At 48.1% G+C, this 12,339-nt stretch overlaps 1 protein-coding gene across 1 annotated transcript; it reads right to left on the reverse strand.

Annotated features, from left to right (window-relative positions):
- Positions 1-349: 349 nt before the first annotated feature.
- LOC136480601 (disease resistance protein PIK6-NP-like) lies at positions 350-874 on the reverse strand. Its single transcript, XM_066478097.1, has one exon. The coding sequence runs from the start codon at positions 872-874 to the stop codon at positions 350-352; it is 525 nt and encodes a 174-aa protein (XP_066334194.1).
- Between the last annotated feature and the right edge of the window lie 11,465 nt (positions 875-12,339).

Raw genomic sequence — 12,339 nt, forward strand, 5'->3', positions numbered from 1 at the left:
TTGCTGCTCTTACTCTACTACTACTACTCTACTGCTACACTTACTCTACTCGACTACTTTCTACTTACTACTACTACTTGCTACTCCTAAGTGGCTGCTGCTCTTACTCTACTACTATACCACTCCTTCTCTGTTTTTTTTTTCTTATATATTGCTGGTGTGTATTGGCTGTTGTTACTACTACTACAGAGCAGTCTTTCCAAACACAGAGCAGTCGAATTGTGCTCTAATCTTTTCAAACACAACATTTGCAAGAGTAGTCTTTCCAAGGCCTCCAAATCCAACTATGGAAACTATGTCACCTTGCTTTTTGAACGTTGCATCTCCTCCCATCAGAATCTTGACAACCTCATCTCGATCGTGCCTTATCCATACCAACAAGATTTGCCACTTTCTCATACCGAGCCAATAAACGAGGATCAACTGCAGGAGGCTTATGGACATCATTGTTGACCTTGTATCTTTCACGCCGCTCGCCCACCTCAATGACACGCCTCTTGATATCTCTGTTTTCAGTAACAATCTTACGGCGAACCTGGAACTGCGAAAACAACTCATAGCTCCTACCAATGAACTCCTTGAAGCTGTGCGGCCAGGTGAACTCACTGCTCTTGCCGTGCACCATGAACGTGTCGATAGTGTCCTCTATGTCGTAGGACAGCTCCCTCAAATCCCTAGCCCAGATCTTGTCTTGGACATCGAGCTGGTCTGCCGGCGTGCTTGAGTGCTTCTCGAGGGCACCTTGCATGCTCTCCAGCTCAACTTGTAGAAACCTAATCTCCCCCTTCTCTGCCTTGCGCAGGCTGAACTCTCCAACGAGGAGGTCACCGAGCTTGTTGATGACGCCCGGCAATGCCCCCATCACAACCTCCATGGATCTGCTGTCCCAGGGCGATCGAGCACAAGGTGGCAAGATTGCTGTGTGGTTGTGGCTTTGTGCTCAACTGCACATGTCGTGCCTGTGCGTGCAGTGAGATGCAACTTATAAGGACAGAACAAAACAGAGCCTGAGCTTGGAGCCTTGGACTCACACTCACTGGTAGGTGCTGGACAGCTGGTTGAAAATTGTGCCCAGGCAGCTGCTTGTTGCTGGCACAGTACACGCTGCCCTAGTCAGGACGACGATCTGACGGCAGTAAAAATCAAAACAATGGCAGGACGATCTGATGGGAGCATAAAAATCAAACCAACAGCAGGATTGTTGACCAATAAGCTGGGAGAGAATAGTCTATGTAAGGACCTTTGGGCATCAAGGACTTCAGGGTCCACGCCACTAGTACACTTGACAACTACCTGCGGCACAGTCCTGTCCACTTGTGCTTTGACGGTGTGGGAATTGGCCGGTAACCGTGTGAGACCAAACACTCCTCCAGTCCCCAGAGACTTCTCTGCAATGTGTGTGTATCCTGTCAGTCCACCTGCTTGTACAGAAGAAATTGTCCATGTACATTGCAAATAAGATTTCAAAAGATCAATATGTATGTACAGCAGCCCAATGTACCGACAACAACAATTTTAACCATCATGATATACTCTAATCACCATCACCAATAATGGCCATTGGATCTACTCTATTTATATAACATTTCCTAAATCTTTTATTTTAAAAAATAAAAAGTAACCATAGATTTATATCTAAATTACACGTATGTACCATAATAAAATATAATTTCAAATTACCCCCATAAATTGATACAGTAAGCACTAATTTTGAACTTAACATGTGGATAAAAGAATTGGAACAAGTAATAAAATGAAAAGTTAAAAGCCAATATAGTCTCATGATATCGTAAAAGGGATGTTACAAGAGATGATATGACTTCAACAAGATGCTAATTTGGACATGTTGGGGGACCGAATTTAGTGATTACATTATGTTTTGGAGCAATATAAAGACTGGATGTTGGATGTACCAAGTCCAATTTCATGATCAAGATCATAAATAATTATGGCTGGTGGCAATTTGGTCAACTTATGCCTGTACAATGAGTCGATGGAAGAAGCTGACGACATTACTCTCGATAAGTTCAAAGCTGCAAATAGAAGGCGTGGCTGATATTTTGAAGATGACCACAACAATGAGTCAATTTTGGCTTTAAAGATGTTTTAGTATGCAAGCTTTACTAAAAAACAGGGGATATGTTGACACAAAAAATTGTCCAAAGTGCATACAGACTGTGCCGTCAAGTTTCTATAGTCCGAAAGCATATTTGAATCATCTCATTTAAAGCCCAAACAAAGAAAACAACGTATCGGGGCTGACACAGCCGAAACCGGCCTACTCAGTTCCCAAAACTGGCCAAGTCGGATTTAGTGATATTTCAGCATTCTCAAATGGAAGAATGGATTGCACCGTTGTATTTGTCTCGTCGAGCTGATTGAAAAAACATATATAAATCGTCTCGTCCGACGCTCTGGGCGACCACTGCCGCAGCGCCACGTGTCCCTAGTCAAACAAAATCGACCGTTGCCGCCAACGGTCGCCTGCCATGCACTGACCAAAGCATCGAACCTGGCCATCGGACTCCACACAAGGAGGGTCTGACGCAGTCCAGTAAGGTCTAGAGAGGGTTAAATCAGTCGGACCTCGCTCTCGGTCTCTGTTAGCGCGCGTAGGAGGACCGTCGGACCTAGGGTCAGCCTAGTCCGACGCCCCTGTTTTCACTCCAATCAAGCGCAAACACTTCACCCTTGCTCAAATATGCTAACCACCAAGTATATCACCTTGTGCATGTGTGTTAGCATATTTTCACAAACATTTTCAAGGGTATTAGACTCACTAGAATCTAAATGCATATGCAATATGTTAGAACATCTAGTGGCACTTTGATAACCGTATTTCGATATGAGTTTCACACATCTTAATAATATGGCTATCTATCCTAAATGTTGTGATCACACCCACTAGGTGTCTTGATCACCAAAACAAAATGGCCCTATCACATATACCTTTGCCTTGAGCCTATTTTATTTTTCTCTTTCATCTTTTCCAAGCCCGAGCACTTGATCATTTCCATGGCCATCACTATCATCACGATCATCATCATTTGCTCCATCACTTGGAATGTGCTGCCCTATCTCATGATCACTTGGAGCAAAGGGTTAGCCCTTAGGGTTTCATCAATTCACCAAAACCAAACTAGAGCTTTCAAGGGTACAGCTTGTCTTATTTTGGGTCGCTATTTTTGACTTTTTAATAAATGTCCCTACAATTGTCAGATAGTCATGTTTCCCGGCTCATATAGTGAGTTATGTAATAACTTGCCCCTCTAGTTGGGAGCTTGTGCAATGCTTGTTATAATAATTTGCCCAAGGTTGCAGGTTGTCTTGTTTTGTGCCGCTACCCTCATCTTTTAATAAATGTCTCTAGTTGGCAGTAAGCCATGTTTCCTGTTTTTTTTGTAATGTGTTGTATAATAACTTGCCCCCTAATTGACAGCTTATGCAATGTTTATTGTAATAATTTGTCACTCCACGTTGCAGCTTGTCTTGTTTTGGTCCGCTATTTCCTTTAGGGGTTTTAGTACCTTTATGTAAATACTATATAATAAATTTATTATACTCCCATGGTAACATTTAATGTGTATACCATGTAAAAACTTTAGTATATTTTTGGAGTAGCAAGTTTTGTATTACATGGTAGCAACTTTTTTCATAAATCTCCTAGCACATTTTTGCACATAAATTGCTACTAAAATAAAATTCTTTGAAACATAGACAAGTGGGCTCTAGTTTTGTTCGCCTCATCACGTAGAATATACCGGTGCAAACAAAATTTAAAATGGATATATCATTCAAAAGTTATAGATATTTAAATAAAATGTTTTATTTTTTCTTCCGTCAGCATGCATGCATGCAATGTCAGAGGGGGGGGGGGGGGGGGGGGTTGAGGGAGTGGGAGTGGGTCGACAGCATGTGGCTGTAGACCTTTGGTCGCGCACTTCTCTGGCAGCGCGACAGGTCGCGCTTTGACCCCCACCTTGAAAAAAATCCATTATACTTCTTTGAACTATTGCCACAATATGTTTCTGTCCTTATTAAATTCTAAAGCCAAACATCGTACCTCCTGATCTATCAAAACCGTTCAAATTACCTTTCTGATGTAGTTTTGAGCAGTTTTGAAGGCGTTTTATTCATTGTTTTAGTTAAAAAAATCAGTAAGTACTTGATAAGGTTTTCAAACTACACAAAATGTCTCTACGCTTTTAGAAAAACCAACAAAAAATCTGGAGATATATTGAGATATGAAAATCCAAATAAAATATTTATAGCTCATGAAATAACTTTAGTTGCGGGAACTACTGATTTAGAATGAAATTTAACTATTCACATAATTCTTAGGAAGAGATTAACTATTATAAACTAATGTTAGTGGATAGCGTGGCCCACTGATGTAGACAACTAAATGTATGTTAGTGGATGATGTGTCTCGCTAACGTGGATATCATAATTGCTTGTGCTAGTGGACTTTAATTGCAAGTGATAGTGGACTGCTGAGGTGAACACCTTGCATGTCAAGATAATATTCTAGTGGAATTTAAAATTATAAGAGAGATAGATTTGTGCCATACAAAGTTTCTTAAACAAGTTTATTCATTGATCGCAATCATTTTGGCATTTTCTAGTTATTTTTCCATTTTCATAAAGATAAACCTATTTTTTTAGTTTCTAAATTTTCACAAGCTCTAAATATTTTATTTGGATTTTAAGTATCCTAATCGATCTATCTCCAGATTTTTTTATTTTTTAAAAGCATAGAGACATTTTTGGTGGTTTATTAAAAACCTTATCAAGTAGTTACCAATTCTTTTGAAAAAAATACAAAACTGCTGCAAACTAGGATAGAGAGGTAACTTAATTTTTTTTAGAGTTCAAGGGGTAAGATTGTCTGATTTTAAAGTTCAAAGAGCAAAATCAAACTATAACTATAGTTCACAAAGGTAGCTAGAATGGACATTTTCCCTTTCAGCGTCCGCCCTGTGAAGCCATAATTGTAGTGGGCCTAACATCTTCGCGTATTTTGGCGATCCAACGAGGCGCAGCATCTGCCAGACCTGGACAAATCAGGCACGTGCAATGCCCATGACCTTCGGCACCTTCTAAATTGTGCAAAAGGAAAAAATGGTTTCCACCGGGTCTCAAGAGCCTGCCTTGCTGCCCGCGCAACATCATGAACAGTAGAGGTGGGGAGTGGGGATAACATAGTAACACATCAACAAAAGACAACATTCATATGCAAGGGCGAAGGTATATGTTTGAGTTTATGGGGTGCAAATGCACCCCACAAAAAAAATATAAAAACTAGTGAGTTTGATTAAAATTATCAGTGCATAATCTAACTGTCGATGCGGGACCCACAGGATACCCCGCAAGGAAAGGAGAAGACCTAGCCTAATTAGGATTCTTCTCCTGTAATTTTAGTAGCAGTATTACTCTGTAATCCTACTAGGAACTCTCATCAGTAAACCGACTAGGACTCTGGCCTCTTGACTATATAAAGGAGGGCAGGGCTCCTTAGATCGGGGGTCAAGAGAACAATTGTACAACACAATACTTTACAATCAATCCAACGCAAAGGCCAATGCCGACTGGACATAGGGCTATTACTCGATCTACGATCGAGGGCCCGAACCAGGATAAATCGACTGTCTCTTACGTTAACCGTCGAGTTCGGCATACGCTGAAGCCCAAACATACTGCCCTGGGTACCCCCGTGGCAGGCTATCGGTGGTCAAACATTGACAGCTGGCGCGCCAGGTAGGAGCTTTCGGCGACTTTGCATCCGAGAGCTCGATGGACCTTGACAACATGATCTTCTCGAAGGGATCCACCTTCATCTTTGGTTCATGGATCTACGAGGCAGGCGACGATGGCAAGCTCCAAGGTCGTCTCCTCAAAGATTCAGATCATCATTAGGACTTTTCCATTTCGGCGACAACGACAGATCAGCTGACCGGAAGATTCGCACAGCTCATAATGTCCAACCCGACTCGGATTTCACGACTTCACACATCCGACTCAAACTCAAGTTCCACTTCCGAAGCAAAGTCTTATCCGAGTTCTTTCGGAAAACCGAGTTCTTTTTTGACAAAGGTCCTGGAACATGACGTCAACCTATCAAGAATACTACTCGGAGTTCACTGAAAGTACTTCAAAGAAGTCGGGTCCTCTTCCGTTCGGACTCCACAATGTGGCAACATCTTATCAGACATGGCCCGAAGGATCCACTTATACCATGCTTAGAATGCCGCTGAAGGGAGCCCAGGAAGGTCTTGTTTTAACCATAACATCTCAAGACTGCATCGTTCACTGGTCAGGTACCATTCCTGAGGATGACGGCACCCAACTAGTCGACGATACGACAACAGCAACTCTACCATACCAAGAAGGAGATTCGATCTATGACCTTGAAACCTCTACTGAAGTTATCAACAGCTCTGGCAGTACGGAAATCAATGACGATGACAGAACAACTCATGCTAGAGAAGTATTCATGATTCGCCATCCTCGATCACCATTGATCCCCCCAGAAGTACCCAACATGAGGTCTTCAGATGAATCCAAATCCAACATATCACCATTTATCCAGGGGCATGATGGTGAGACTGAGAGTCAAAGGCAAGCGAGAGAAAGAAAGAACAAATTGAAACAAGGACGTCAACGCCGGGATAAATAGCGAAAGGACACTTGGATCAAATATGAATCAGACCTAGCCGAGTACAATAGAAGAAAATTAGAACGAGAGGTCGAAGAAGGACGAGCAGCGAATACACCCTACGATAAGGTCCGAGAAGCACTAGAAGAACTCAGGGCGACCTCATATCCCAATGAAAAATAAGAAAAGCTCTGAGACTTTCTCCGATCGACAGTCTTTAGGACACATGACGGAAGAGCAGCATCTCATGAATAGGAAGATCAAAATCAAAGGAAGTCCGCTTTCGAAAGACTTGGACCAAGTGGAAGTCACAACGGAGAGAGCCGAAGAAATCATAGTCAAAACAACTGAGTCGAACAACCAAGAAAGGCTAGAAGCAAAGCACCTACTCAGACAGCCACGCAGAACTACTCTTGCCAAGATGACAGCTGGCAAGAAGAGGGCGTAGAATCAGAATATACAGAAGCCAGAACGCACAGTAGATTCCCCTGTTTTGCAAATAGACTTGCTTCAATACGACTACCTCACAAGTTCAAACTGTCCAACCACTCCAAGTACGATGGCAAGACCGAACCAAAGCAATGGCTCAAGATTTACTCATAATCGATTGAATTGGCCAAAGGAGATGATGACATCAAAACCTTGTTCTTTCCCATGGCCCTAGAAACCATGCCGCTTCAATGGTTTGACAAATTGAATCCAGGATCAATCAGAAATTGGAAAGACTTGTAAAGAGCTTTTTGTGAAAATTTCTCAGGAATTATTACACATCCAATCACCCACGCAGAATTAAAAGGACTCAAGCAGAAAGGAGGTGAAAGTCTCAGAAATTACTATCTACGATTTGGCGAACTACGAGCTCAAGTACATGACATCACACAATGAGAAGTAATCGAAGCTTTCTCTCACAGAATCGTGGCTAGGTGGCAATTTCAAGATTTCAGCAAAGAAAACCCAAGAAACAATGAAGAATTTAGACGGACAGTGGAAAAGATGATTACCGCAGAGGAAAAAACAAGAGAAAGATTCCCGGATAGAAGCAACAGAGACAACCCGGACAAGCAAAATCCTCGAAACAATAGACATTAGGAGAGAAAGCGAGGTCTAGACAACACAGTAGCAATGGCTAACAAATCAAAGAAATTTACCAAGCCCAGAAGATATGACGACATTGAGAACATACATTGCCCCTTGCACCCCAACGGAAAGCACACCATCGGAAATTGCTACACCTTCAACGAAAGATACACTAGAAAAGATAGCAAGGGAAACAATAAAGAAGGCAATCATAAAAAAAGGAGACAACCATGAAGACAAGGGATTCCAAAAATCTAGAGGGACAGTGGCAGTAATCTTTGCTGGGGTTCCAGACTCCAGAAGCAAACATCAAGAAAAACTAGCGTTACGAACCATCATGGCAGCAGAACCTGCTACACCAAGATATCTCAACTGGTCAGAGTATCCAATTCAATTTTCAAGAGAAGACCAATGGACCAGCGTAGGAAACGTAGGCCATTACCCATTGGTTCTAGATCCAACCATTGCCGGTATGACTGTTACGAAAGTACTAATCGACGGAGGAGCTGGACTCAACATCATTTTTTAGAAACTCTAAGGAAGATGAGACTACAACTCTCCGAGATGATCACACCAACAAGGACACCTTTTTATGGCATAGTACCCGGCAAGGCAGCAATGCCACTTGGACAAATCACTCTACCGGTTACTTTTGGGACTCCCTCGAACTACCACACAGAGTTCATCAAGTTTGAAGTCGTAGACTTCGATTCATCATATCACGCAATCCTCGAGCGCCCAGCACTAGCAAGACGCCGGCTCCTTGGGCGACCAGCTCCTTCAGGGTCGGCCCTCGCCGACGCCGCACCACGCTGTATGGCAGCTTGCGCCTCCACCACCCTATTGGGTGGTGGAGCTGGTGCTCACCTTGAGCGCCTTACGTGGCGCCAGGGTGGGCGCTTCCGCCTGACGCTTCTGGCTGAAGGCAAAGCACTCACAAGGTCAGCATACGACCAAGGGACGAGTGGGAGATGCTGAAAACTCCACTGACAAAACATTTACCTCGAACGGGGACACAACCACTTCTGCACTGCATCCCTCGTCCTCTGCAGTGGTGGTGGCACGGCCTCCGCGTTCGTCGGTGCCGGCCAGCCCTCACTAGACTCCGGCGCCCCCTCGACCCTCCGCAGAGGTGGTTGCGTCGCCCCCGCCGTCACCCGCTCCACCTCCGCCATCGAGCCCACCGGGCTGACGGCGCGCTTCCCTAATGCCTATGCCTCGGGCGTGTCGGCCTCGGCCCCGGGGCGGGCGATCACTGGCCCCGAGGCGTCCTCTCCTCCTCCTCCTGGAAACGTCGGGCTGCTCGTCGACGCCCCGGGTGCCGTCCCCTAACGCCAGGGAGATGGTCCAGGGTACCCCGCCCCGCCTCGCTCTCGTCGTCATCGCTCGAGGAATCCAACAACGACGGTGACGAAGACGGCTCCACCGGGAGACCATCATGCCTCTGCTGCCGACGATGTTTCTCTAGCTCATCGCGCTCAAGGTTTTCCCTCTTGCGCCTTGCCTCTTTGGCATCCTTTCGCTTCTTCTGCGCCTCGGCATGCGCCCTGTTCACTGCCCGTCGCTCTGCGTCCTTGGGAACGGGTGGCGGGGAGGCTCGCACATCCCTCATCCCCTGCAGGAATAGTGAACGCCAATAAAGGAACAGGAAAATGCAAGGAGCAAGGAAGCCTCGGGGGCCGCAGCGGCGCGTGACTTACCAGAGAAAGGTACCCCCACGATGGGCGCATTGGGAACGGGGATAGACCACTGCTCCTTAGCTGCCCCTCCACCGTCTCTCTCACCCGATGTAGAATCTCCTCGTCGGAGAGGGCGACGGCGGACATCCGGACGCCATCGATCGGCTCGTCCGATGTCATCTCGAACAGGCGCTACCTGCCGGGCCATCAGCGGCAGCACCCTCCGACAATGGAAGGCCGCCACGACCATAGCCGTTGTAAGGCCACGGCTGCGCAGCCTCTCCAGCGCCTCTAGAAGCGGCCACAGCTTGGGCTGATCAGCCATTAGGACGCCATACCTCCACTTCTCTGGCTGGCTCTCCACGACCTGCCCGGTATAGGGGGGAAGTCCATCGTCGTCATTACGGAGGTAGAACCAGTTGTTGTACCAGCGACGGTTGGACGACATGAGCTGGGCCGGGATGTAGAGGAGCTGCTGGTCTTGGCGCACTTGGAGAGTGCAGCCGCCGGCCCTCATCGCCTTCTGCGTGCCCGCCGTGCCCATCAGCTTGGTGGTGAGCCTCGCCCAAAAAAGGTGGAGCCACAGCTCCTAGTGGGGGGCAACGCCTAGGTACCCCTCGCAGACGGCGACGAAGATGGCCGCCTACACGATGGAGTTGGGGTTGAAGTTGTGGAGCTCCACGCCGTAGTAATGCGGGAGCGCCCGCATGAACCGGTCCGCCGGCAGGCCGAGACCGCGCTCGTGGAAGGCCACGAAGCTCATGATGTAGCCATCGCGTGGCCTCGGCTCTGGCTCGCCCCCCGGAGCAATCCACTCCAGTCTGTTGGGGTCGGTAACCGGGTGAAGGAGGATGTCGTCGACAAGCGACTGTAGCGTCACCACAGACACGTCGGACGGACCCCAAGGATCCGCCTGAACGACAACAGCGTCGCCGTCCATGGATGCGGTGGAGAATGCAGCTATGGTGGTAAGGCGAGCTCTCGCTATCCCTCTCTCTCTCTTTCTCTTCCTCCCCTTCTCCCTTCTTCTCCCCGGCGCTCTCTGTTCTTAGCAACCGCTCGAGGGCAGAAAGGTCGAACGTATGTAGGCAAGGTAAAGAGGGGCGAGGCGAGGCTCGTCACGTATTTATGAGGGAAGGGGGCAAAACGAAGGGGCGACGAAACCGGGGCAGTTTCCCTCAAATCTGGCGCAGTTAATCCAGATCCAATTAAACCGCCCACGCGTCCACCTTTTCCTTATTAACCGCGCACGCACAGTAACGTCCCATCCGTAGACATTGCATTGCATCCGACCGCAGCGACGGCAGGCGTCGTTCCGTCTCCCCGAGAAACCACCTCAAAAGGCGTGCCCACCGTTGTCAGCCGATGGGAGGGGAATATCCCCCACCCGATTCCTTTCAGACTAAGGAACTAGGCACTGAGCCCGTTACGGTCCAGGGGTTCGAAGGCTGGGCCCCCGAGGGTCTCGACAGCCGCCTCAGGACAACAGAGTCAGGGATGACTATGGGCGAGCCCGTACATGGCCGAGGCCTGAGCAAGCGATTGCTCGGGATGCCCTAAGTCGTGTTTGAGACCAGCAGGGAGGTCTCTGAATGGGATCCCACCGTAGGGAGGCACCGAGCCCCCGGGGCCAATCGAACGGCCTTGGGACTCACTAGAAAAGCCCTCTAGTACTTTTGGAGTGCGTCTCTGGACCACCAGCCGACCCCTATCGAATGGGGCATGGGCCTCCACTCAGACTTACCCGATAACAGCTCACCGGAGGTGTCACTGCTCACGCCCACTGAGGGTAGCCTGGCATTCTCCACCCCTCCTTCCGAACGAAAAGGATGCGCGAGGGCCGCACAAAAAACACAGGGAAACTCCTGATCACCCTCTTGCTCTGCGCAGAGGCTCGGGGGCTCTTCCTGCATACACGCCGAGGCCTAGCAACCCGAACTCGCACTTGGGGGCTCAGCAAAACAAGATAAAGGGCACCAAGCCCGTTACGGTCTAGGGGTTCAAAGACTGGGCCCCCAAGGGTCTCGACAGCCGCCCCAGGACAAACAGAGTCAGGGATGACTATGGGCGAGCCCGTACATGGCCAAGGCCCAAGCAAGCAATTGCTTAGGATGCCCTAAGTCGTGTCTGAGGCCGGCAGGGAGGTCTCTAAATGGGATCCCACCATAGGGAGGCACCGAGCCCTCGGGGCCAATCGAATGGCCCTAGGACCCACTAGAGAAGCCCTCTGGTACTTTTGGAGTGTATCTCTAGACCACCAGCCGACCCCTACTGAATGGGGCACGGGCCTCCACTTGGACTTACCCGATAACAGCTCACCCGAGATGTCACTGCTCGCGCCCACCGAGGGTAGCCTGGCATACTCCACCCCTCCTTCTGAATGAAAAGGATGCGTGAGGGATGCATAAAAAAGACAGGGAAACTCCTGATCGCCCTCTTGCTCCGCGTAGAGGCTCGGGGGCTCTTCCTGCAACCTAGCCGAGACCCAGTGACCCGAACTCGCACTCAGGGGTTTGGCAAACATGATAAAACCCCATGAGAAAAGCCCCTGGAGGAATAAATCCACTCCTCCAGGGCCTCGGGGGCTACACCCAGTGGGTGCGCTCGCGCGCACCCACCAAGGCCTCGAGTACGAAATACCATCCCGCCAGAAGCTCCCGCGAGCCAAGTCTCATCAAAACCTCAGGAAGAGCGCTCACACTCTCCCTGAGGCTCGGGGGCTACTGTCGGGTACCATAAAAAGGGGTCCCCTAAGCAAGAACCAAAAAAATCGCTTAAGACCTTGTAAAAATCGAAGCCATGAGACAACTACCGGCAAACCCCCACCTTATCCGAGGCTCGGTTTGACCGCCCGGCCCACCTCGAACAGTTTTCTGACTCGCCCGAGGCCTCAACCGTAAGGCCTCGGACGAGGTACCAATTTTCCGA

This window comes from Miscanthus floridulus, chromosome 9, assembly GCF_019320115.1.
Source record: "Miscanthus floridulus cultivar M001 chromosome 9, ASM1932011v1, whole genome shotgun sequence".
NCBI lineage: Eukaryota > Viridiplantae > Streptophyta > Magnoliopsida > Poales > Poaceae > Miscanthus > Miscanthus floridulus.